Genomic DNA, 25,905 nt, shown 5'->3' with positions numbered 1-25,905 from the left:
CAGGCTAGGACCAAGTATAGGGTCAATCAAGGTTAGGGCTAGGGATACGATCAGGGATAGAGCCAATCAGGGCAAGAATGTGCTTGGCCCTGTAGGGCTTAGGGTTAAGGACAATAATCTTTGGCCATAAATTAGGATCAGGACAATAATGGGCTTACATTAGAATAAATAGGACTAGACTTGGGATTGCAAAAGTTGGGCCCTGCCCGACCTGTTGGACCTGTTGCAGCTTGGTCTTAATCAGGGTTGTAGAATATTTGCAACAGCAGCTTTACCCTTGGTTTGGTTTCACAGTTTCTAAATATCGTGCATGATTATGGTTTAGACATGTCCCCAAATTAGGGTTTACGGGAAAATCTAGTTCAAGCACGATGGGAAATGGCAGATAAAGTGCTTGATGTGTCAACAAATTATAATCAAGATAATCACCATCAACACTTGCTATCCTTCTTACTAGACCTATCAAGTTTCAATCAGTAGTGCTACTTCTGTAATTTTCCTTCTCCACCTTATGTACTACTAATGTTTTTTTTTTTTGGTAAGTACTTACTATTAATGTTATGATTGGATTGGATTTAGATCGGGTTATGATAGGGGTGTCAATTTATAGCCCGCAATGGTCCAAACCGAACCTAATGGGCCGTAATTGGGCTGAGTGTTATAGAGCCCTCACCAACCCGAAACCGAACTACAACCTGTTATAACCCGTTTTGTAATTTTACATTAAATAGTATTTGAATCATTATATTACCATTAGGTAATTGGTATAGATAATTAAAAAAAATAAGCATGAATTCAAAGATCAAATAGTCATTTTAATACTTAATATCTAGGTTCTTGATTTTTATAGAATGGGTGGGTTTTTTTTTAATGGAAATTGACCAATAGCAACTTTGCTTTCTATATAATTTTTCCTTTTGTTGTATAGGATGCTCAATTGTTTCTTCTTGTTTTTTTTTTCTTACACACCATAAACTGTTAGTCAACCCGAATCTAAATCGTTAGGCCAAACCGTTAGTTAGCCTGAACTCAAACCGCACCAAACCAAAATCGGCCCGAAACCGTTATTTTGCTAATGGGCCGTGTTTGGGCTAGGTATTTTTCAGCCCGAAACCGCCCCGTTAACACCTCTAGGCTATGACCACGACCTTATTATATTCAAACGGTATCATTATCTTTGTATTGATTTTGAATAAATGTTAACTCATCTTGGGGATGTAGCTCAGATGGTAGAGCGCTCGCTTAGCATGCGAGAGGTACGGGGATCGATACCCCGCATCTCCAGATGAGAATAACTCTCTTTTAATAAGAAAAGGAAACATATAAAGACTTAAGCCGTTTTACAATTATATGTATTGGGAATTTTCACTAAGGGTCTCACCACAAGAAGTATCCCATGCCTAGGCTTTGGCCTCATAAAAGCATACCATTGCCATGGCATGAAAGTCCCACCACAAGAAGAATCAACCATTTGCCTATGTCGGTCTCTAAGGCCATCATTGTAAAAGCATTTAACCAATTGCCATTTAGGAATAGCATGATGGGGACACTTTCGAAGTAATTCTTTTAGTCTTTCCCATGCCTCATGAAATTGTTCTCCTTCTTGTTGGGAGAAACTTGTTATTGCTCTCCCAATGCTATTGGTACTACTAATGGAGAAGAACTTTTTAAGGAACTCCGTTGCATTTCTACCCAAGTGAAAATTTTAACATTGTCCAAAAAATGAAGTCAATGCTTAATTAGCTTTATCTTTAAGGGAGAATGGGAAAAGAAGTAACCTTAAAGCATCAACTGAGAGGTTTTGAATTTTAGCCGTGGATGACACCTCTAAAAGCTCATCTAAGTGCTTATAAGGCTCTTCATTGGCAAGTCCATAAAAAGATGGTAGCATTTGAATCACACTAGGTTTGATCTCATATTGAGCCACCTCTATGTCAGGCAACTTAATATAAGAAACCGGAGTATATATCGTAGGAATGAAGTGCTCACTCAAGGGCCTCATTGGAGGCTCATAGTTTGCCATGGTTCTTTGCCTTCTAAGGTTGGCCAAGGTCTCTTCTAACTCTAAGTCAAGTGGAGTCAACTCAGGATTTAGGGATCGACGACCATGCATATACACAGAAGAATAAAAAAGAATAAGCTAAATAAGTAAATTTAAAAGAAAATAACTATAGCAAAATGGAGAGTTTAGGACATATCTGAAGCGCAATCCACGTGATCTTTCGAACAAAAGTTACACATGTGGGATCTGAGGAATGGGGATTTTTAAAAAGTAACCTAAACAACCCAACCTAATGCAAAGATTACAATTGAAAAGTCCTAAATACAATTATATCTAAGAAAGAAAAAATAACAACCTAAACTAATTATCGAATCCCTACTCTTGCAGTTATCTACAAAACAAAAGAAAAAGAGATTAGTTAAATAAGCAAAGAAAAAATAAAAAATAAAAACACTAAAATTACTTTAAAAATTATGCCTAATTGACAAAAATCAATCCTAGCAACCGTGCTTTGGTTCCCCGGCAACGGTGCCAAAATTTGATCGTGTTGCTAACCAATCAAAAATAAAATCTTATACTAATCTAGCAAGCAGAAAGTACGGGGTCGAACTATGGGGAACTAAAAGGCTAAGTCACTAAGATTGAATTCAATAAAACTAAATTTAAACTAAATCTATTAATTAATGCAAAAACTTAAACTATGAATATGTGAAGATCTTTGGGATTTCGAATCCCCAATGCTTTTCCCTAACCGATATAACTCTACACTTCAAAGAAAATTAAGGATGGTCTTCCTAGATATGCCCTATCTTCGCAAGACTCTCGTCCTTCGCGGAAGCTTGGCACGCTTAGTTTGCTGAGCTATAGAACATCTTTGGCCAAATTCAAACACAATCAACTAGAAGATATAAAATAGTCAAATTAATGAAATAAACATGGTTCATCTACATCCCAAAGAAAAGGAACTAGCTACTCATTATCACAAAGTTCATAAGAAAAATAAAGATGAAACATAGGGAGAGAGAGAGAGAGAGAGAGCGATGTGGTCTTCTTCTTCAGCAATGAGAGAGATGAGAGCCGCATTTGCCGTCTTCTTTTCTTCTCTGTGGTTGGCTTCTCTTTTATGTCTCCTACACATAATGAATCCCCTCTCTTTACTCGTCGATTTGACCTTTAGTATTTCGGATTTTGAAAACACTCAAAACTGAAAAGTTGTAGATATTTTCAACATCGTTCCATAGCATCTTGAATCACCGAAATCAAAGCTCATACGAGAGAGATATGCCCAAAATACTGAAGGTAGGTCTGTTTACCCGATTTTCAGATTTATTACCAATTTTGTTCCTTAGACCTCCACATGTTTCCAATTTGGCTAAGATCTCACTTTTCATGATTTCTTGGGCAACAAGATTGAATGCTATGATTTAAAATCCACCAATATCTAAAATATTTGCCAACTTTACTCCATATTATCTATAATAACCAAAATCACCTTATTCCTGAAAAATACATAAAAATACTCCATTAGCTCTCTTTAATTAAATAAGTATGGGGAATTAAATCAAATAAATAATGGTAAATGCATGCTTATCAGTGATTAAGGGTTTAAACTAAAAAATGTTTTCAGCCAAAGTTAGTTTGGGGTTTTAGAAAATATTTAACAGTAAAAGTTAAATTTAACCGAGAAAGTTAACAGAAAGGAGGTGTTTGATATATTTGCTAGGTAAAAGGGGAGGTAAGTGACATTATCCAACTAAGAGGGGGTCTAAGTGCTATTTGTTCAGCTAAGAGGGGAGGTTAGTGATATTTACCCTAAAATTAACTATTTTGTTAGCTTAAATATTTGGAATGAAATATGTAGATACATCCTGAAAAAACATCTATGGAGTCATTATTCAAATGCTTAGCGCTTTCATATTAGGGATAAAATCTCTAGATTTCACTTTATACCCATAAATCTACATATTCACTTTTTTATTGTAAAAAGGTGAATCCTTAGATTTCATGAAATCAAGAATTCACACATTGAACGGGTATAAATCTCCCATTTGTGAATCCAGAGATTTCATATAACCAAACAAGCCCTTAACTTCTGTTGTGGAGTTAAATGAGCCTTTTCTACTTTTGGGCAATTTCAATGAAGTTATCTGGCCTTCGGAAAGAAGAGAAGGTGCTTCAATTTTTCCTTTCAAAATCTGCTTCCACTTTTAAAAATTTGAGTTTTGATAGGGCCCCTTCTTGAAATATCTTATCTTGAATCAATCTTTACTTGGTCTAATAAGCAAAATTGGAGGTTTTTAATTAGGAAAAAGCTGGATTGCATTCTTGCTTCTGACAATTGGTTAAAAACTTTTCCCAATTCTACATCTAGAAAACTTCCCTTGATAGGTTCAGATCATAACCCATTGCCACTGTCCATCCCAAACTCCTATCTCAATATCCACAAAACTTTTTCATTACCATGATGCTTAGGCATCTCACCTTGACTGTGCCTCCTATCTCTCCTCCTTGGGCTCCAGTTGAACAACCATTCCCTTCCTTCTAACTTATCCAGCTTATCTGTTACTTTAAGAAAGTGGAATTCAACTATTTTCGGTAAAACTGAGAACCTGAAATCCTTTTTGATGAACGAATGCTTTGTCGAGGAAGACTTTCATGTTGCCTTCTCCTCCTCTTTGGCTTCCTAGTTAGAATGGATTCTTGAAGTGGAGCAAGTTCTAGTTCCAAAAGCTAGATGTGACTTCATTAACAATGGGGATCCTAATACCAAATATTACCACTCCATTTCAAAAATTCATCACCATAAAAATAAAATCAAACTTATCATCAATGTTAATGGAAAAAGACTCACTAATCCTAGAGATATTGCTCTAGAGTTTGCGGGTTTTTTGAAGTCTCTTTTCTCTTTGTCTAACCTAGCTTGGTTGAATGTGTGTTCAAGCCTTGCATTTAGAGGAAGATAGAACTAGAATCTTTCATCCCATTCCTTTAAGGAAATTGTTTGTGAAATTAAAAGTAACCGTAAGCGCACGGTATCATGTAGCTAACGGGTCGATTTCAAGGAGATATGCTACTTATAATTCAATTTCTTAATAGTAATGCGATAGTGGAATGATTCAATTTTTGTTAACTAATTAAATAAACTAAACGATCCTAATCTATACATCTAATGCAATCGAATTGAAATGAAAAATAAATTAAACACAATCAATGCATAAATAAAAGATAGGAAAAAAAATGCGAACAATAAAAATAAAATTGAAAAGGGAAGTGATCCGAGTGTCAGCTCTAGATTGAGGGAAGGGGAGTATAATAATAATGACTTTGACCGTGGACCCTTTATCGTAGCTTATAGTTCACCAATCGGAGGAATGGATACTAAAGAGAAAAAAAACAGTGCATAAAGTAAATAACAAAACAATAAACAAAGCAATAAAATGAAAAGGAGCCTTAACCAAAGAGAGGCACGACTGTAGGCATCTCTGATTAAGGATCCAGGGGAAGGGAGAACAATAAATAAATGTTGAAAGTAAATTGCAAAAAGTAAATAACATAAAGTAAATTGCAGAAAGTAAAAAGGAAGCCTTAACCAAAGAGAGGCACGACTGTAGGCATCTTTGATCAAGGATCCAGGGGATGGGAGAACAATAAGTAAATGCTGAAAGTAAATCCTAAATTAAGAATATGGAGGGGTAGATAGAAGTGGGAATAGAGGGAGGAGAGAAGATTAATAAAGAAGGTTACTTACTTGTGAATTGAACAACGATTCGAATCTCAACCAACCCTAACAACCAGATCTAGATCTAGAATGATCTAAATCTGTAATTGCTAGACCCAGAGAAAAACGAATCTAAAAATTTGAAACTTGAACTTGAACTTGAACTTGAATTGCATTACATAAAAAAAATTAAACCTAAACATTCAATCTAAAAATTTAAATCTCACAAATGCAAGCAAAGAAAACTAGAGAAAGCTTAAATAAACTGAAGAGAGAAGAAAGAATGCTTCTACTAAGCTCTAGAACACGTTCTCCTTTGATGGAGTATGCTCTCCTTTTATAGAGTTTACATGAGATATGAGGCACGGCTGAATTTGAATAAAACTCAGGGTTCCTATTTGACTCAGCCAATTAGGGTTTTGACGAACCAATCGCACCAACTTAGAGAGATCATTTGCATAATTCCACCATTGGATTTGAGGTTTAAGTAATTGTGAAGCTCTCCTCCAAAAATCAGCACGATCGGACATTGGATGACCGTTCGATGAAGGGCTTGATCGAAACTGGACAAAGACATTCAAAAACGGGATTTTTGCTTCATCCTTATCTGAATATAATTCTTTTTCCTCTTTTTCTTTCTTTAATCAAATCTCAAATAGAAAATAAGATATTGAAGTATGCAAGGACTCTTTTCTCCATGTGGACTCTCTCAATAATATCTCTGTAGATTTCATTGTTAATTTATAATCTTAGCCGTAGATCAAATTTATCTTCTTTATCTCTTCAATATTTCGGAGTTGGCCCATAATCACACATCTCTAGCCCATCATGCTCCAGATCAAGCCCATTTTAGCATTTGAGAATTTGAATGGACTTTTTGACGTGTAAAATTGCATGATTCAAGCCCAAAACTCCAAATATTTTCTTAAATCTTGAAAAGTCCTAAAATATGCAAAAACAACATAAAACCCAAGAAAACTCCACTCTAAGTGTATAAAATGCATGCTTTATGCCCTAAGATTTCACACATAAATGTGCTCATCAGAAATCAAAGATGTTGTTTTCTCCCGAAGACCTTATAAAGCCCCTAGTATGTGGGTATCAGACTATTTTTATCAAAGATTTTGGGATATTATTAGTCAAGATGTGGTAAACTTTATCCTGAATTTTGTTTTTCTGTTTAATGTTGATCACACCTTAATTAGCTTGACCCCTAAAGATCTAGATGCCTCCTCTGTCAGCTTGTGCAATGTGAACTATAAAGTCATTACTAGGATTGTTGCTAACAAGTTTAAGTGTCAGACCCCATCCGCCGGTATCGGTCCTGCCCGAAAACCAGTGGGTGTGATCCACAGTCACAAGATCCACGGTTTACCTATCAATGATAATAAATGCACACAATAATAATAAAGAGCAAGAATAATCCAAATAACTAAATAAAATAATTTATATGAGTCTAATACTCAAAAGGAATGAATCAAAGAAAAATGAATAAAGTAATTATGTCCCAAAATTTATGGAGTTCAGCGGAAGCAAAAATTAATTTAAGTATGATTTTTTCTTTGCGTTCTCTCATAAGCGATGGTCTTTTCCTGTGACTCTGCAATGAAGGGAGTCATCCAGCCCTCCTCCACTGACTTCTCCAAATGACGCACTATCTGCCTCCTCCTGCCATCAATGGGTGCTATAAGTGCACTCCAGGCATCCGCAAGTGGCTTCGTGATATACATCTCACTTTTCATTAGTGCCTCCATAGCTTCTTCACTAGGGTTCTCCTAGTCATAGAAAAATTCTCCCGATTCAAGATTCTCATTTGTTTAGTTTAACAAATAATCACAAAAGGAAATGAGTTCTGATGGACCCATTTAGAAATACATTTCACATATATATCAATATCGTACCATGAATAACAATGTATACAAAGGATGATATGCAAGTGTATGGATGCAATTAAAATCTAACTATTCAAATCTCTAATACGGTAGACATGCTTTAAAATATAATACCAGCCCTCTTCTGAGTAGGTCTAATAACTCTGATCCCTCATTGACTGATTACCTCTAATGGGATCTTGGGCAAGGGATTCACTCATTGTCAATCAACCATGTCTAGTGTTTAGGTCTACACTCTCTCACCACAACCATTGGCATGAGTATTGCACATGTCGGGATTTTAATCCAATGCAAGGTCATACAATAATATACTACATGTAGTCCAGAAACTTCCCCTATAGCACCAACCAACTCAGTTCAGTATCCTTATCTACCTAGGAATGAAAATCCTCACGCATTAACTAACTCTGTTGGACTCCATTCCCTAACCTTATGGTTATCCACATATTGTTTAGGTAGATGCTCTCATTTCCTCTCACGACTTCCTGCCGCTCCTTGGACACCCATGAGCCCCAACCCTAACATATGCAACCCGGCCAATGCATGATTAACAATGGACCATTAAACCTCTGCACGGATTGGCTACCGCTGTAGGATGAGATAGAGTCACATCACCGTCATCACGAGTCATTCAACTTCAATACCCCTATCGAAAGGGTAGTAGCATGTATGAGTACCTAGCCATGCAATCTAGACTTCCTAGGTATGTCATCCAGCAATTATGATAATGCTAGGAGCATCAGTAAGTAATGTCCCATACCACAACCCTTGATATCTTAAGCAATAGATACCTAATAAGGATACCCTCAATCATAGTTACATCATATCATCAACCACCATCAAATAACTAAGCATTCAACATCAAATAGCAATTGACATATATCTAATCAATGAACATACTATTAAAGCAAGTTAATACAAATGCATTAAGTGTTCACAAGAATTCATCATAGATCATGTCAATACATATATGCAAGAACGTATCCTTACCTATAAAAGTGTTAAAGATTACTAAAGTGTAGTTAGAACTCACCCACAACAATTCCAAAGAGCTTAAAAAATCACCTAACATAGGGTTACAAAGTCATATTAAGAACAAAAGTCAAATAGAGCAACAACCAACCTGACTAGGCTACTATGACCCAGCTCGGTCGCTTATGGCGGTTGGTTGGGCCAATCAAACGCCTTGAGCGACCACCCCTAATACAGACAATAACTTAAGTCCGAAATTTTAATTTTTGATATTTCAATTTTTTTTCCGATTTTAGGATGATCTAAATCCAAATTTTGTCTATAAAGTGCCTACAACACAAGCACAAACCAAAACCCTAGAAATTTAATGATTTAGTAACCACATCATCTCCTTCAATCGGATCAATCCTTTATTCGGATGCAAGGATCCGTTTTTCAGATATGATCCAATCAAGATCATTGATGAAAATACCGTAACCATCACAATCAACCACCCACAAAAGTTTGGAGTAAGGATTCACACAATTCAAAGGGAAGAAATAGGTAGGGAGAGTGTGAGATCATCTTACCTCCGATTGACTTGCTAAAATGATCATTGATTGAAGCTTCCTTATGAAACACTTGTTCTTCACCTTCCAACACGTGTTTTTTGATTCCTAATTGTCCACAGTAGCCTCCACGAATATAATAAAACATGGTTGGCTATAGAGGTCGAGTGCAAAATAGGGTTTAATTTTTGGAATGGAAGCACACCCCAATCTAAGAAAGCTTCCATAATCACGAAAAAACAGCTTTTTAAATTGATGTTCTTGGGTAGGGTTGGGTTTAAGGGATGCCCAAACTCACAATTTGGCTCTCCTCCACAAGGAGGATCCTACCAAGAAGATTGTTGTTAAGATGAAATATAGGAAACAAATTCTGGTTTTCTAAGGATTCAATTAAAAGTGACATTATGATTGTTGCAAGACAAAAAAGTGAAAGATTGGGGGAATAGAAGTGTATAATGGCAGCTGCGAAAGGAGGGTGTGTACTACGCCACGGACACCAAAACATTTAGCACTTGCATGAAAGCTGTTTTTGATTGTCCAATGGTCGGATGGAAAGTAGGGGTTGATAAGAATCTTGTTTTTGAGGAAGCTAGGGGTGTCAATTTATAGCTCCGAACTGTTAAAACCGAACCGCAACCCGTTATACAACCCGTTTTGTAATTTTACATTAAATAGTATTTGAATAATTATATTACCATTAGGTAGTTGGTATAAACAATTAAAAAAATTAAGCAAGAATTCAAAGATCAAATAGTCACTTTACTAGTTAATATCTAAGTTCTTGATTTCTATAGAATGTGTGGGTTTTTTTATAATGGAAATTGACCAATATCAACTTTGCTTTCCATATAATTTTCGCTTTTGTTGTAGGATGCTCAATTGTTTTTTCTTGTTATTTTTTTTATACACCATAAACCGTTAGTCAACCCGAATCTAAACCGTTAGCTCAAACCGTTAGTTAGCCCGAACTCAAACCGCACCAAATCGAAACCGTCTCGAAACCGTCATTTTGCTAATGGGCCGTGTTTGGGCTAGTGTTTTTCAGTCCCAAACTGCGCCAAACCGCACCGTTGACACCCTAGAGGAAGCTTAGACTAATTGTAAGATATCCTTGACATTGTTGTTGTTGGAGCAAATTTGGCCTCTTGAATTTGCTATTTATTTTTACGAACATGACTGTATTAAGTTTGATCCTATTTCATAAATTTTTTGTAGTAGGACCAATAGACCAAGGACAAATGTTTTTTTTCTTTTTTTGGTCAAAGGTCAAATGTTTGTACCTAGGTAATCCTAATGACAGTATATCGTTAGGGGATTCCCATTTCCTTTTCTTCTTATGATTGTTATTAAAAAAATAGAATAATGCTTTTTTTTTTTTTGGTTGCCAACCCCGGTTCCAAGGCTTTGCCCTGACTAATCCGGTGTTCGACCCGGGTCGCACACCTAGCTGTGGTGGGTGAGTCTCCAAGCGGGGATTTTTTGCATCCACAAGGTTTCGATACCGGAACCTTGCTTAAGCGAACTAAGTTGCTTACCACTTAGACCAACCCCCGTTGGTTAGAATAATGCTTTTATTGGTGAAAGTTTTGGTTAGAATAATATTTTGACTTTTCATTTAAAACCCTTTCGCCATTTTTCATTTAACATAAACTAATATTATATTATTTTCAATTAGAATAATATTTTTTCGGATAAAAGTACTGATTAGAATAATTGAAATAGGTAACAGGTTCACACTTTCACGTTTTCCTTGATCTGGAACTTTTTAATTTTGCTTTATCTTATGTTTTAAACCAACCAACATAAGTTTTTTAAAATTTTATTTTTAATTAAAATGATACTTTTTAGTTAAAGTTTCTCCTTGGAACCGAAGTGTCCTAGTCGTTGTGTTATTTAACTAGAAATGAACCTAGATGAGTTCTTTTTTTTTGGCCAAAACAAAAAGACAACTATTATATTAAACGAAAGAGATTAGGTCCGAGGAGCTATACAAACGAGAGGAGTCTACAATAAACAAATGTGGTATACCCCACCAGGATCTTTCTAGAGATAACCTGCAAGCACCCTTAGCAAGGAAATCAGCAAAACCATTGCCAACTCTAGGAATGTAACTAAAAGAAACCCTAGAAAAGAAAGAACAACGCTTTAAAATATCTACAACTAAACTGAGACACATCCAATCTAAAGATGATTGGAGACCTTGGAGGGCACTAATAACAGATAAACAGTCCGAATGAATATGCAAATCAACCGCTCCTAAAGAGGAGCCGAGAATAATGCCATCTCTAATGGCTTCAAGTTCAACTAAGGTTGCTGAAGCACTAAGTCCACATCTTCTTTGAGCCGCTACAAAGCCACCATTGTAATCCCACATGATGCACCCTCTACCTCCTTTGTTTGAAGTATTGTCCCAAGATCCATCCACAAAAATTTGAAAAAGAGCAAGTTCTTCAGAAATGTTATGACTAGGCCTTGGATAGGGTTCCCCATGAGCCCTTTGGAATTTCATAATATGAGATTGTATATCTGCACATAGAAAAGAGAACATAGTCATTGTATGCATAATAGAGGCCTCAATCCCTCTAAATAGTGCTGCATTCCTAGTATTCCATATACACCAAGCTAAGGCACTCCACATCTGATTCACTAGGGTTAAATTGTCATAACCATTGAACTTTATTTTGATAAAATCCATCCAATCAAATAAAATTGTCCCTAAAAAATCAGATGTATTAATACGGAGAGGAGATAGTCTCCAACACTCTTGTGCATGATGACAAAAAAACAAGGCATGACATACATTCTCCGAGGTATGACCACAAGTAAGACAAAAGTAGGGTAAGGGAAACATTCCTTAAGAAAAGTGAGCTTCCAATTGCAATAGCCTCATATGAGGATCGCCACAAAAACTGTTTAATCTTTGGGAGAGTAGGAATCTGCCAAATAATTTTCCAATACATTGAAGATGAGGAAGAGGAAGCAACATTACCTTGGTCATCAGCCATAGCTAAACATTGATAATAAGCAGACTTCACAGTGAACTTACCATCCTTTGTTTTGTTCCATATCCAAGAGTCTAGAGTATCAGGAGACAAAATAGGGATTGTTAAGATAGCTTGAACCTCACCTGGAGAAAACAGAGACTGAAGTAATGGTAAGTTCCAATGGCAAGTGTCTCAATCAATAAGCTCTTGCACCCAAATTGGACTATGTCCCAAAGGGGCACTACTAATACAATGGAAAGGCAAAGAGGGAAGCCATGGGTCCTTAAAAATATGCACATTAGCACCATTTCCCACTTGCCTAATAATGCCATGTCTGAGAATATCCCTTCCAAACAGTATACTTCTCCAACCCCATGAGCAATTATTTGGGACACGACATTCAAAAAATGGAATGTCTTTAATGTATTTTGCATGCATCACCTGAGCCCATAATGAGTTTGGATTGGTTAAAAGTCTCCAACTTTGTTTTGCAAGGAGGGCTTTGTTAAAACAATGTACATCCTTGAACCCCAATCTTCCATCTCTTTTGCCCTTGCACAGGGTTTTTCCCATTTTACCCAATGAATGCCCCTTCCCTGATCATTTTTCCACCAAAATTGTTGGATCCTTTGATTCATTTGTTTGCAAATTTCATTGGGTATGAGAAAACACGACATAGCATAGACAGGAAGAGCAAAAGCTACTGCTTTGATTAATATTTCCTTCCCTACATGAGAAAGCAATTTTCCCTTCCACCCAGATAATTTAGAATCTAGACGTTTCAAAATAAAAGAGAAAGCATGCACTTTAGATTTTCCAATAGAGGAAGGGAGACCCAGATAGGTTCCATGAGAATTGACCTCTTTAATATCAAAAGCAGAAATCTATATCAATCCGGAGTTCATGAGGGGTTCTGGGGCTAAACAAAACAGCAGACTTTTCAGGATTGATGTGAAGGCCAGAAACTTGTTCATAATCTTGCAACAAAACATTTATCTGTGATGCATTAGAAATAGATGCAGGTGAAAAGATCATGCTATCATCAGCAAAAAAGAGATGGTTAATTTATGGAGCAAGACGGGAAAGCCTAAAACCAGGTAGTCGAGGGATACCTAGATTGGAACTAAGCCTTTGTGAAAAAGTCTCTTGGCAGAGGATAAAAATGTAAGGGCTTAATGGACATCCTTGTCTAATCCCTCTTTGTGGAACAATAGGTTTGGACAGGGCACCATTGATTTTGATTTTAATTCAACAGTGGTGATGCACTGCATGACCCATTGAACCCATTTAGAATCAAACCTTAGATGTCTCAAAGTATGTTCAATGAATGACCACTCTAGTTTATCATAAGCCTTGTAAAGATCCAGTTTAAGAGCCATATATCCAGATTTGGATTTGGATTTACGCATAAAGTGTAAATACTCATGAGCAAGATATATATTATCCGAAATGGCATGACCTGGAACAAATGCACTTTGAGTTTGACTAATAATGGACCTCAAGATGGGTTTTAATCGATTAGCCAAACATTTTGCTATGACTTTATGCGGAGTGGTGCATAGACTGATGGGTCTAAAGTGAGAGACATCCTGAGGGTGGGTTCTTTTGGGAATCAGGGAAATAATGGTTTTATTAAGACTGCGCAGCATAAATCCCCCATTAAAAAAGTGTTGCACAACAAGGGTGAGATCATTGCCAATGATATCCCAGTGCCTTTGAAAGAAATCTAGTAAGGAGCCCATCATATACAGGAGCCTTGGTACCCTTTATTTGAAACAAAGTTCTTTTAATCTCATCAAGAGAAAAATGTGAACAAAGAAGGGAGTTATCTGAAGCTGTAATGCATGCAGGAGTGCTAGTGAGAAACTCCTGGGGGGATAGGGTGAGAAGTGGTGAAAAGGGAATTGAAGTGTGACCATATTGCAGAATTGATTTGAGAGTCTTCAAACAATCAGTTACCCAGATGGTCTTTAAGTTTTGTGATAGAATTTTCCTGCCTCCTTTGTGCAATGGAAGCATGGAAGAACTTGGTGTTTCTATCACCTTCTTGTAACCATTGGACTCTAGATCTTTGGCACCAAAATTTCTCTTCTGCTAAAAGTTGTTTCTCAATTTCTCTTTTCAGCTCAATTTCTTCCTTAGTAGATGTTTCAGAAACAGATTTGGTCTAGCACTCTTCCAACAATTGGGATAATCTAGAAAGTTCCTTTGAGGCATTATGGAAAGTAGTTTTACTCCATAATCTTAAAGAATTTGTGCAATTCTTGATCCTTTGGTGCAGTCTGTATGTGGGGGAGCCATAGTTTGGTGAGTTCCAACCAGTGGAAATTTGAGAAGTGAGGTCCAAGTGATCTTCCCATTTGGTTTCATAATGAAATCTCATAGGTCATTTATTTGCTGGGTGTACGGAGATCTCTAAAGGAGTATGATCCGATCCCACCATAGCATGTCTATGACCTTGGGTACTCCAAATAAATCAAGAAAGTCCATATTGATGAAAGCCCTGTCTAGACATTCTTTGACCAAATCAGTCCTTTGTCTTTTATTGGACCAGGAGAACTTTGGACCCGTGCATTTAACCTCAAGAAGATTAGATGACTCAATAGCATTTCTAAATCTATCCATTTGGGCCAAAGGTTTAGGTCTACCTTCTAACTTCTCATCATTATGAAAAATCTCATTAAAATCACCTAGAACTAACCAATGAGAACTTACAGATCGACCCAATTGTGTAAATTCCTCCCAAATTCTTGCTCACTACTCCACCAAGGGGTGTCCATAAATGAGTGTCAGGCGAAACTCTACACCAGAAGAAACAACCCCAATTAGCAAATCAACAATATTAGAAGAAGAAGAAAGAAATGTGATAGAAATATTACCATTCCACATTATACCAATTCCGCCTGAATTGCCAATTGCATCCACACAAAAATAGTTATCAAACCTAAGTTTCCTTGATACTTTAAAAATTCCAACATTTTGATGTTTAGTTTCAAGTAAAAAGACTATGCTTGGCCCAATTTTCCTACAAAACTTTTGTAAGTATTGTTGAGTTAGCGGAGGGCCAAGTCCCTGACAATTCCTTAGACCTTCTAGTAGAGCGACCTCCAACACACATAGCCAAGATTTGGGGAACTGAAAAGAAAAGAGATTAACATTCTACGGTTACAATGCATTATAAGAACCAAAACATCTACGACAACCTAATAAAAGAAAAAGAAAACAAACCGGACCGCAGACCACTTATAGAATAGGGAAAAAGATACCATGTGGAAACAAAAGAAGATAAAAACACAAGATAAACCAAAAAGATAGATCAAAATGGCTAATGAAAAAACAGAGTGCTCACAAATATATACATGAAAATCTATAAATATAACAAAACACATACTATCTGCAACAACATTGGATACAATAACAGTTGGGAACAAAAAACAAAGGAAAAACGGGTGAGGGAGAAAATTGAACAAAATAGAGCAACATAAAATTTACAGCATTAAGATTCCAAAAAGTTAACATCAATTATTTCCTTAAACAACCAGGCAAAGAAAAAACTAGAACCATTTCGGTTGATAGAAAAGAAATAGAGAAAGACATTTATGTGATACAAAAATTCTGCAACTAAGAAGATCATGGAAAATCCTAGAAACAGAGAACTAGTTCCATGGCATTGAAGATACTAGAAAAGAGAAAAAAAAAAGGGAAAACGGTTGAGACAAAAGAGGAAAACAGAGGAAAACCATCTATATATGTTCAATCAGACCCTACGATACAGAATCGATGAGAAAAACTACTGTGATACCCTATGGAAGAAGCCATCAAAAGGAAAAACGTATGAAAAGTTAGAAGTTTACAAAAATGAAGAGGGAAAACGAAGTCGTTTCAGGGGAAATACTTACCTGTAAGCAGTCCGGCGTTCTCTGATATCGTCGAGACAGAGAGGAAAAACGGTCCAGTGCCGCAGAAAAAACCCTTAAAGTAAGGGAGATGTAGGAGAACCTAATTCACAGGTTATGAGGGAAAACCCTAATCGAAGGGTATAAGACGACCCCAAGTCATCACCGTGAAAAACCCTAATCGAAGGGTAGAAGACGACCCCGAACCTAGATGAGTTCATGGTCTCATGAATGGTCCCAACATGGAAGTCATTATTTATCATATTTTTGGAATATAAACCATAAGACCTTATGCATGAATTCAACTCGCCAGCCATGACAACACTTTTTCAAACATGCTTGTGAAATTCAAAATAATGGGATGTCCAATGTGACTCTGGATCAACACTCTGTCAACAGAGCACTTTGTATTCTCTGATAGCTTTATCACTACAAAATATGTGGGGCCCACATGTTAAAAATAATAAAACATAAAAAATAATCATCATCCACCCTTGTGGACCCTCACATGTTTTGTGGCGATAAAACCGTCCGGGAGCATTCCCCGACAGCTACTGATCTCGGATTCGTCTTATGTGAGGCGTCATATTGCACTAGTCAATAAAATTTCTTATAATTCAACATGTAATCTTGAAAAAAAGAAATATATATATGTATCATATGAACTCATATGGAATGACATCTACAATCTAAAATCTCTTTGGATTGACTATTTTTATTTATGAAAATATTATTAAACATGAGACTTTTTCTATTTTTTAGTAATTTATTTTTTTAAGGAAGCAGAAACATGCCAAACAGGACGCTTTGCGGAATGAAAAATTATTTAATGGAAACGCACTAGGAAGACTTTTCCAGTCGTTTTTACACGTGGCGTAATTTGGTTCTTATATCGTTATATGACTTATATCTATATAATGGCTCGTAGAACCCAGAAGAAGTAAGAACACTCTTTATTTCCTTCGACACATTTCATTACATTTCAGGGTTTCTGATAGAATTTAACTAGAGAGATTAGAATCATCTTCATTGAGAGATCAGAAATGTCGAAGGGAGAAGAGGTGAGTAACAAACAGATCTTGCTGAAAGATTATGTTGTTGGGTTCCCGAAAGAAACAGATATGGTTCAGAGCACTGGAACCATGAAGTTGAAGGTTCCAGAAGGAACAGAAGCGATTGTAGTGAAGAATCTCTACTTATCTTGCGATCCTTACATGAGAGGACGTATGTCGAAGCCAGATAGACCCAGCTATGTTCCTCCTTTCACGCCTGGCTCTGTAAGATTCTGAATTGTGTTTTCTGCTTTTTGTAATGTTTCGAGTCTCTGAATGTTACTGTTTGTGGAATTTTTGAGTTTTGAATTCAACTGATTGAAAATAAAGTAATGGGCTATGTTATTTGTTTATGAATTTATAACCACAGACGAGTAATTTCATACTGCTGAAATACGGTTTTACTGAGTGAAATCAACTCAGCCCAGAAGATTAGATTGTTCTTTGGAACAATCTGATCCTCTGAATTAGAGCAAATTTCTCTACTTTATAACTGTAATTTCATATTGTACACCACGTTGCTGAGTGGAGTCAACTCCAAACCATGATTCTTGTATGAAGAATCAGCAATGGAGTTGGGTTTTATGGATCTAGACGGAATCGGCTGGAATTGACTTGAAACCTAAAAATCCAGTACAAGTCGACCGAATTAGCTGGATTCCAATTAAACCCTGATTCTTTAAACTGTGAACTCAGCGGTATCCAGTTCTGAATTTGTTCTTGTGAGGCAACATTGGTTTAATAGAAACTTCAAATGACAAGCAACCTGATTATTTTGAAGAGTTGGAAAAATTTTATGATCAATGTTGAAGATCCTAACAATGTAAAATCTAAAGACTTAGTTGTTGAAACTTGATCATTTTTTTATTACTGGCAAACTCTATGTTTGAGCTTGCATTTGTGAATCTTTGTTTTGTAAACTTGCAGCCTATAACTGGATATGGTGTGGCCAAAGTGGTGGATTCTAGTAGTCCAAAGTTCAAGGAAGGTGACTTGGTGTGGGGGACGACTGGATGGGAAGAGTATAGCTTGATTACAATGCTGGACTCTCTTTTTAAAATTGAACACAATGATGTGCCACTTTCCTACTATACAGGAATACTTGGTAAATCTTTTTAGCTTCAATACATGCTTGCTTGTGGATGTTAACCAAGATAACTATTCAGATCATTGTTGATTGTTTCTTTCCATCATATTTTTATCAAACGTTAAAAATACTGCTATCTTTGCTCCAAACTTTATGGGTGCCCTGGAGCAGGGTTCCCTTGCATTTCTATAGCTCTGTTTTTCTGGGTCGGTGGGGCTTCACATGTTGATAACACAATTCAATAGATTCTTCAGACATCGAGGAAATAATTAGAAGGTGCTTTCTCAAAGGTATATGTAACAAAAGCCATGGTTACCTGTTTGCCTTAGGTTCAATCTTTCAAGCCAAACTGCTAGTGTGCCATTTGTAAGGTAGGCAAGGAGTATATTTTCTTTCTGTTTTGAGATGTTCAGCATTTATGCCTTATTTGTCTTGTCCTGTCCTGAAGGTCCCAGTGATGGTTACACTATTTTCTGGGTTTTTAGATTTAGATCAATTGTGTAGCACATACAAGGTTTTATATTAATTGTTCATTTGATGAGCTTGATATCAAAAAATTCATGACCGATGAAAAATTGAAGGAGATGAGATTTTGGTATGTATTGAACTTGTTGAAAAATATATGATAATCTGTTGATGTAAATCTTGTGGTGCTCGCTATGAGAAATCAGGAAAGGTATGTTTCTAATTAATTATACTAATACCCACTATAGGTACATATAGTAACAGACACAATACATGTGACTAGACCACATTCTCCTTAACATCGCCCCTCAACCGCGGTCATGTAGCAAGGCCAAGTTTGTTACAATAACCAACAAACACATCCCATGGAAGAGCCTTGGTAAAGATGTCCGCAAGCTAGTGCCAAGAAGGAACAAAACGAGTGATAAGATGAGTGATAAGATGACCCAGTGCGACCTTCTCTCGTACAAGCCCAGGGGAATCAGTCAGGCCAAACGCTTTGACACCCTTGTACCCTTAACAACTCCACTTCCACCCCCAAAAAAACAAGTTTAGCTTTTTCTATAACTTGTGCTCCAGACCACATGGATTTTGGTGTGCTATCTGCGGTGTCTCCTTATGATGGAGCATATCCTCCCAACAATATCGGATGATGTTCATTATTATTTAGAATTGCAGCTTCATAGTGCTGCCTCTGTAGGAGTTATATGCTTGTGACGAAACTATGAATCTGGGACTTCTATCGTTTTACTGGTTGTGTGCACTTACACCTATAGTAATGCTTTACGTGTTGTCTGTTCCTTTTTTAGTGTGTGTGTGTCTGTGGTAGAAATGGTGCTACCCCTGTAGGAGTTATGTGCTTGGTGATGTAAGTATGAAGCTGGGATTCCATTGTTTCACTGGTGGCATTCACACCCACATCTTTATGCTTTACGTATTAAGCAGAATTCATCTTAACTATAAAATTGTTGCTTCTTAGGGATGCCTGGAATGACTGCTTATGCTGGGTTTCATGAGGTGTGCAATCCTAAGAAAGGAGAAACTGTGTATGTATCAGCTGCATCTGGTGCAGTTGGGCAGCTTGTCGGACAGTTCGCTAAGTTAATGGGTTGTTATGTGGTGGGAAGTGCTGGAAGCAAAGAAAAGGTGAGTGCTTATCGTGTTCACTTTTTTCCATGAATATGTTAACCCAGGAATTAGAGTTACTAGATATGCTGAGGACAGTCACTAGTTTATTTAATGGAAAAAATAGAAAGAAGTGAGCATTGTCAAGGGCTAATGGGTTGATTGTTCTCTTGGGGTTGAAAATTAAGGTTGATCTGTTGAAGAACAAGTTTGGATTTGATGAGGCTTTCAATTATAAAGAAGAGAATGACTTGGATGCTGCTTTAAGGAGGTCAGTATCAGTATCTTCAATCATTTTTTTTTTTTGGGGGGGGGGGGGGGGGTAAAGATTAGTTGTATTAAAGATTAAATATGGTAAAAGATTATGTACATCTGCTTCAGCTATAGAACACAAAGCCTTGCACAAAACAAATGGCCTTCTCCTAATATTGTCAAAACTGATATCTTGGTCCATCGATCCATTGCATTGATCATCAGAAAAACCTCAATATCATATCAAAGGAGAAGCTTCATACTTTATTTGCTTGTTTGTCTGGACCATGTTATTAAAACTTCTTGTGTACCTTGTTTACAACAACAATGCATGACCATGAATCATATCCTTGCTTCTCTACCTTGTTTTATAACTGAACTTCTGCATCTTCTACCCAGGTACTTTCCTGAAGGCATAGACATATACTTTGAAAACGTTGGTGGAAAGATGCTTGATGCAGTCCTCTTAAACATGAAAGTCAAGGGTCGCATTGCAGTCTGTGGGTTGATCTCCCAGTACAACCTCGAAAAGCAGGAGGGTGTGCACAATTTGTTCTGCATTATTAGTAAGCAAATTCGCATGGAAGGATTCTTGGTTTTCAGCTACTATCATCAATACCCCAAGTTCCTTGAGTTCATTATACCAGCTATCAAAGAAGGGAAGGTAAAATATGTAGAAGATACTGTTGAAGGCCTTGATAAAGCACCTGGAGCTTTGACTGGACTCTTCAGTGGCCGTAATGTTGGGAAACAAGTTGTGGTGGTTGCTCGTGAATGACTGCTGCGTTTTGTAATTGCACCAGTCTCTATTGTGGCATGTGGATATCTTGGGTTCTACCAATAAAGAGAAAAATAATAATAATAATAATAATAATAATAATAATAAAAAAAAAAGGATGGATATCTGGGGTTTATATGGTTTCATTTCGCATTATGAAGCTTTTCAGGGGTCTCTTAGTCCGTGTTTCATTGGCAATAAACGTATCAAAAAGAAAGGAAAATTTTAAATTGTTTTTTGTCTCTCGAGAGTGGCACTTAAAACATTCTGTTATTATAGTATTGGTGAAGGGGTGCAAGTATGGCCCTGAGCCCAAATAGGGTTTTGCTCAGGACTTTGGTCCTAAAGGTTGGTTAGGGCCAAAATTTTCTAGGGGCGGGCCTGGGGTTACTCTTTGGTCCACTGGGTCTATCATGACTGGTCGTTGATTTTTGTCCCCGACTTCGGCTTTGATTTGGGTCTTAATTCTGGTCATATAATTTTGTTCATGATGCTTGAGCTCAATGAATTAGGAAGCTGGACAAGGATGGAGCCAATCAGGGCTAGGACCGAGTATAGGGTCAATCAAGGTTAGGGTTAGGGATACGATCAGGGATAGAGCCAATGAGGGCAGGAATGTGCTTGGCCCTGTAGGGCTTAAGGTTGACGACAATAATCTTTGGCCATAAATTAGGATAATAATGGGCTTACATTAGAATATTTAGGGTTGGACTTGGGATTGCAAAAGTTGGGCCCAGCCGGACGTGTTGCAGCTTGGTCTTAATTAGGGTTGTAGAATATTTGCAACAGCAGCTTTACCCTTGGTTTGGTTTCACAGTTTCTAGATATCGTGCATGATTATGGTTTAGGCATGTACCCAAATTAGGGTTTACGGGAAAATCTAGTTCATGCACGATGGGAAATGGCAGATAAAGTGCTTGATGTCTAGACAAATTATAATTAAGATAATCATCATAGTCACCATCAACACTTGCTATCCTTCTTACCAGGTCTATCAAGTTTCAATAAGTAGTGCTACTTCTGTAATTTTCCTTCTCCACCCTACGTACTATTAAGAGTTTTTTACATGAGCCCTCTCCATTTTCATGGGAAACAAATCGCACCCCCTCTAAAATAAAAACCTTGCAAATACCCCCTCCATCGTTAACTCCGTTACTTAGGACTGTTACCTAATTTTAATATGACCATTTTACCCTCAAATATGGTAACGTTTGAACTTAATTTTCAAGAACTTTTTACATGAGCTCCCTCCATTTTCATGGGAAACAAGGAACACCCCCTCTAAAATAAAAAAACTTTGCAAATACCCCCTCCACCGTTAACCTTGTTACTTAGGATTGTTAAATAATTTTAATATGACCATATTACCCTCAATATGGTAACGTTTGAACTTCTTATTTTCAAAGCCATACCACCTCACTCCTCACAGTTATTCACGATGCCTCGTAATCTGTCATCACTACTGCCAATCAACGCCCACGATTACCACCGGAGGAACATTTGAGGAGAAGCAGTGCATACTTCATCTTGAGGAGAACAAACATTGCAGGAGAAGAAGAAAAAAAAATGCAAGTGAGGTACGCAATGCTTCTCCTCAAATGTTCTTCCGGTAGAGGGGGTATTTGTAAGGTTTTTTATTTCAAGAGGGGTGCACCTTGATTCCCATGAAAATGGAGGGGGCTCATGTAAAAAAACTATACTATTAATGTTATGATTGGATCGGATTTAGATCGGGTTATGATAGGGGTGTCAATTTATAGCCCGCACTGTTAAAACCTATCCGCACCGGTCCGAACAGAACTTAATGGGCCGTAATTGGGCCAAGGGTTGTGGAACCCACACCAACCCGAAACCAAACCGCAACCCGTTATAACCCGTTTTGTAATTTTACATTAAATAGTATTTGAATCATTATATTACCATTAGGTAGTTGGTATAGATAATTAAAAAAAGGGTAATTTTTATCTGAACCCCCTGAGGTTTGGTCCATGTCATTTTTAGTCCAATGTCATTTTTAGTCCAAAAAAATAGACACTTTGCATCTGCCTCCCCTGAAGTATTAAATAGATCAATTAAAGATAATTTGTGATTTTTATGACCAAAATACCCTCACATCTATTCTACCATAAGATTTGCATATTTTCTTCACAATTAAATCCAACGGTAAAAATCAAAAGAATGTTTTTCCTCTTCAACAAGAGCTTCTGTTCTTAGTTGCCGTAACTGGCGCTTTGCAACGCCCCAACGGCATCATGTTATGCCGAAGCCTTTCCTGCCGTAACCCTCCCCGTCATTGTCTACTTCGACGGTGGAGGTTTCTCCTCTACACACCCTTGGGTTTTTCTTTCCCTCTTGATTTTGGTTTCGGTTTCGTTTGGGTTTTTTAACCCTTCGTTTTGGTTCCTCCATCATCGGATAATTATAAGTAATTAATCAGACTAGTTCCTCTCCGTCTCTCCGTTCCTGAGAGCTGCAGAGTTTGTTGACTCCCTCCCTCTACAAAATTGGGCTGATGGTGGACAAATTCGAGCTTGCATTGCAGTGCACCTTCAAGGGTTTATTCTAGTTAATCGGCTCTGTACCCAAGAGTAATTTCTTAGAAAAATATTCTCAGTAAGCGCTTATTTCAGAAGCTAGTGAGCAGTGAAAAGGAAAACCAATAACTATCTTTTAAGATTGTTCCACTGTAAAGTTGAGTAAGGTCCTGTCTTTTGCCAGTAGCTTTCTTAATCTTCATGTGATCGGGTTTGACTAAGCATAAACCCTTCATGTAATGTTATCTTCCTCATACTTACAAGGGAAAAACCTCTGCCGTGGAAGTAGACGATGACGGAGAGGGTTATGGTGGGAACGGCTCCAGCGGTTTCAGTAGGTGTGTAGAGGCAAAACCAGAGGTTTCGGGTGGCGTCGTCGGAAGCTTTAACACCTCCGGGTTTATCTCTTGCTTTGGCTTTCAGGTCAAGGAAATTTATTTTTTTTGTCAAGGAAATTATGTATGCTGCCGTTGGGGAGCTGCAAAGCATCCGTTACGGCAGCTAAGAACAGAGGCGGTAGCCGGAGTTGAGGAGGAAAAACACTCTTTTGATTTTCACCGTTGATTTAATTGTAAAGAAAATATGCAAATCTTAGATGTGAGGGTATTTTGGTCATAAAAATCACAAATTGTCCTTAATTGATCTTATTGAATACCTCAGGGGAAGCAGATGCAAAGTGCCCATTTTTTGGACTAAAAATGACATGGATCAAACCTCAGGGGGTCCAGATGAAAATTACCCTTAAAAAAATTAAGCATGAATTCAAAGATCAAATAATCATTTTACTGCTTAATATCTAGGTTCTTGATTTCTAAAGAATGGGTGGGTTTTTTTTTTAATGGAAATTGACCAATAGCAACTTTACTTTCCATATAATTTTCGCTTTTGTTGTAGGATGCTCAATTGTTTCTTCTTGTTTTTTTTTTTTTTTTTTTTTTTTTTTTTTTTTTTTTTTCTCCTTCTTACACACCATAAACTGTTAGTCAACCCGAATCTAAATCGTTAGCCCAAACCGTTAGTTAGCCTAAACTCAAACCGCACTAAATCGAAATCGGCCCGAAACTGTTATTTTGCTAATGGGTCGTGTTTGGGCTAGGTATTTTTCAGCCCGGAACCGTTAGGTCTAGTCTGAAACCGCCCCAAACCACGCCGTTAACACCCCTAGGTTATGACCGCACCTTATTAATTCAAACGGTTTCATTATCTTTATAGTGATTCTGAATAAATGTTCACTCATCCTGGGGATGTAGCTCAGATGGTAGAGCGCTCGCTTAGCATGCGAGAGGTACGGGGATCGATACCCCGCATCTCCAGATGACAATAACTCTTTTTTAATAAGAAAAGGAAACATATAAAGACTTAAAGCCGTCTCACAATTACATATTGTAAGAATACTTGTGTGTTTTCTGCATACTTCAAATCTAAATTGCATCATAGGGCACCTAAATAATACAACCCTATTCGAAGTACGCAGAAAACGCCATCAACTCCATCAAATGACACAAGTATTCTTAAAATATGTAATTGTAAAACGGCTTAAATCTTTATATGTTTCCTTTTCTTATTAAAAAAGAGTTATTGTCATCTGGAGATGCGGGGTATCGATCCCCGTACCTCTCGCATGCTAAGCGAGCGCTCTACCATCTGAGCTACATCCCCAGGATGAGTGAACATTTATTCAGAATCACTATAAAGATAATGAAACCGTTTGAATTAATAAGGTGCGGTCATAACCTAGGGGTGTTAACGGCGTGGTTTGGGGCGGTTTCAGACTAGACCTAACGGTTCCGGGCTGAAAAATACCTAGCCCAAACACGACCCATTAGCAAAATAACAGTTTCGGGCCGATTTCGATTTAGTGCGGTTTGAGTTTAGGCTAACTAACGGTTTGGGCTAACGATTTAGATTCGGGTTGACTAACAGTTTATGGTGTGTTAAAAAAAAAAACAAGAAGAAACAATTAGCATCCTACAACAAAAGCGAAAATTATATAGAAAGCAAAGTTGTTATTTGTCAATTTCCATTAAAAAAAAAAACCCACACATTCTATAGAAATCAAGAACCTAGATATTAAGTAGTAAAATGACTATTGTTACAGACTGTAGAGGTTCTCTCAATCCATATAGAGTATCATGTTATTATGAAAAAACATGTCTTAGAAACCTTATTCAAATTAATATTAATTAGTAAACAATTTCCTTTTGAGTTACATCCGTTTCACGTTATTCAATTAACATAAGCTATTATAATAATATCTTTAGTTAGAATAATGTTTTTCGTTCTGAGTACGGTATAAATGGATAACCAAAATCTGCTTTCAAATTTGCATCCGCATCCATTTAGGAGTATCCGAATCAGTCAAATTACTAATAGGATGCGACTATGATATACCCATTTCTTATCTATTATTATCCGTACGATAAAATTATCCGATTAAGTTTCTTATTTAGATTTATTTTTCTTATTTTTATAAAACAAATTTACGTGTGATATGTGACTATTTTTCTAGAATTTCTATAAAATAGTTATCAAAGTTGTTAAATTCTTAAATTTCAAATCTAGCCCTTACAAATAAATTGGTAAAGATGTGTAAACAATAT

General features: G+C 37.0%; 1 protein-coding gene and 4 non-coding genes across 5 annotated transcripts; 4 read left to right on the top strand and 1 right to left on the bottom strand.

Moving 5' to 3' along the window:
- The first annotated feature begins 1,211 nt into the window (after nucleotides 1-1,211).
- Nucleotides 1,212-1,284, top strand: TRNAA-AGC (transfer RNA alanine (anticodon AGC)). The gene has a single exon. It is a non-coding gene; the product is annotated as a tRNA-Ala (tRNA).
- Nucleotides 1,285-1,532: 248 nt separating this feature from the next.
- Nucleotides 1,533-1,639, top strand: LOC149002492 (small nucleolar RNA R71). Its single transcript, XR_016170540.1, has one exon. It is a non-coding gene; the product is annotated as a small nucleolar RNA R71 (small nucleolar RNA).
- Nucleotides 1,640-16,955: 15,316 nt separating this feature from the next.
- Nucleotides 16,956-20,846, top strand: LOC149002491 (2-alkenal reductase (NADP(+)-dependent)-like). The gene is made up of 5 exons (XM_089136369.1): nucleotides 16,956-17,289; nucleotides 17,992-18,169; nucleotides 19,596-19,762; nucleotides 19,930-20,012; nucleotides 20,393-20,846. The coding sequence occupies exons 1-5, from the start codon at nucleotides 17,056-17,058 to the stop codon at nucleotides 20,769-20,771; spliced, it is 1,041 nt and encodes a 346-aa protein (XP_088992495.1). The 5' UTR covers nucleotides 16,956-17,055; the 3' UTR covers nucleotides 20,772-20,846.
- Nucleotides 20,847-24,545: 3,699 nt separating this feature from the next.
- On the top strand, nucleotides 24,546-24,618 carry TRNAA-AGC (transfer RNA alanine (anticodon AGC)). The gene has a single exon. It is a non-coding gene; the product is annotated as a tRNA-Ala (tRNA).
- A 273-nt stretch (nucleotides 24,619-24,891) lies between these two features.
- TRNAA-AGC (transfer RNA alanine (anticodon AGC)) lies at nucleotides 24,892-24,964 on the bottom strand. Its single transcript has one exon. It is a non-coding gene; the product is annotated as a tRNA-Ala (tRNA).
- Between the last annotated feature and the right edge of the window lie 941 nt (nucleotides 24,965-25,905).

The sequence above is a fragment of the Hakea prostrata genome, chromosome 10, assembly GCF_041222555.1.
Source record: "Hakea prostrata isolate BN-2017 chromosome 10, UWA_Hpros_2, whole genome shotgun sequence".
Classification (NCBI taxonomy): Eukaryota; Viridiplantae; Streptophyta; class Magnoliopsida; order Proteales; family Proteaceae; genus Hakea; species Hakea prostrata.
The sequence above is the reverse complement of the archived record's forward strand: the minus strand, read 5'-3'. Positions and strand labels throughout refer to the sequence as shown.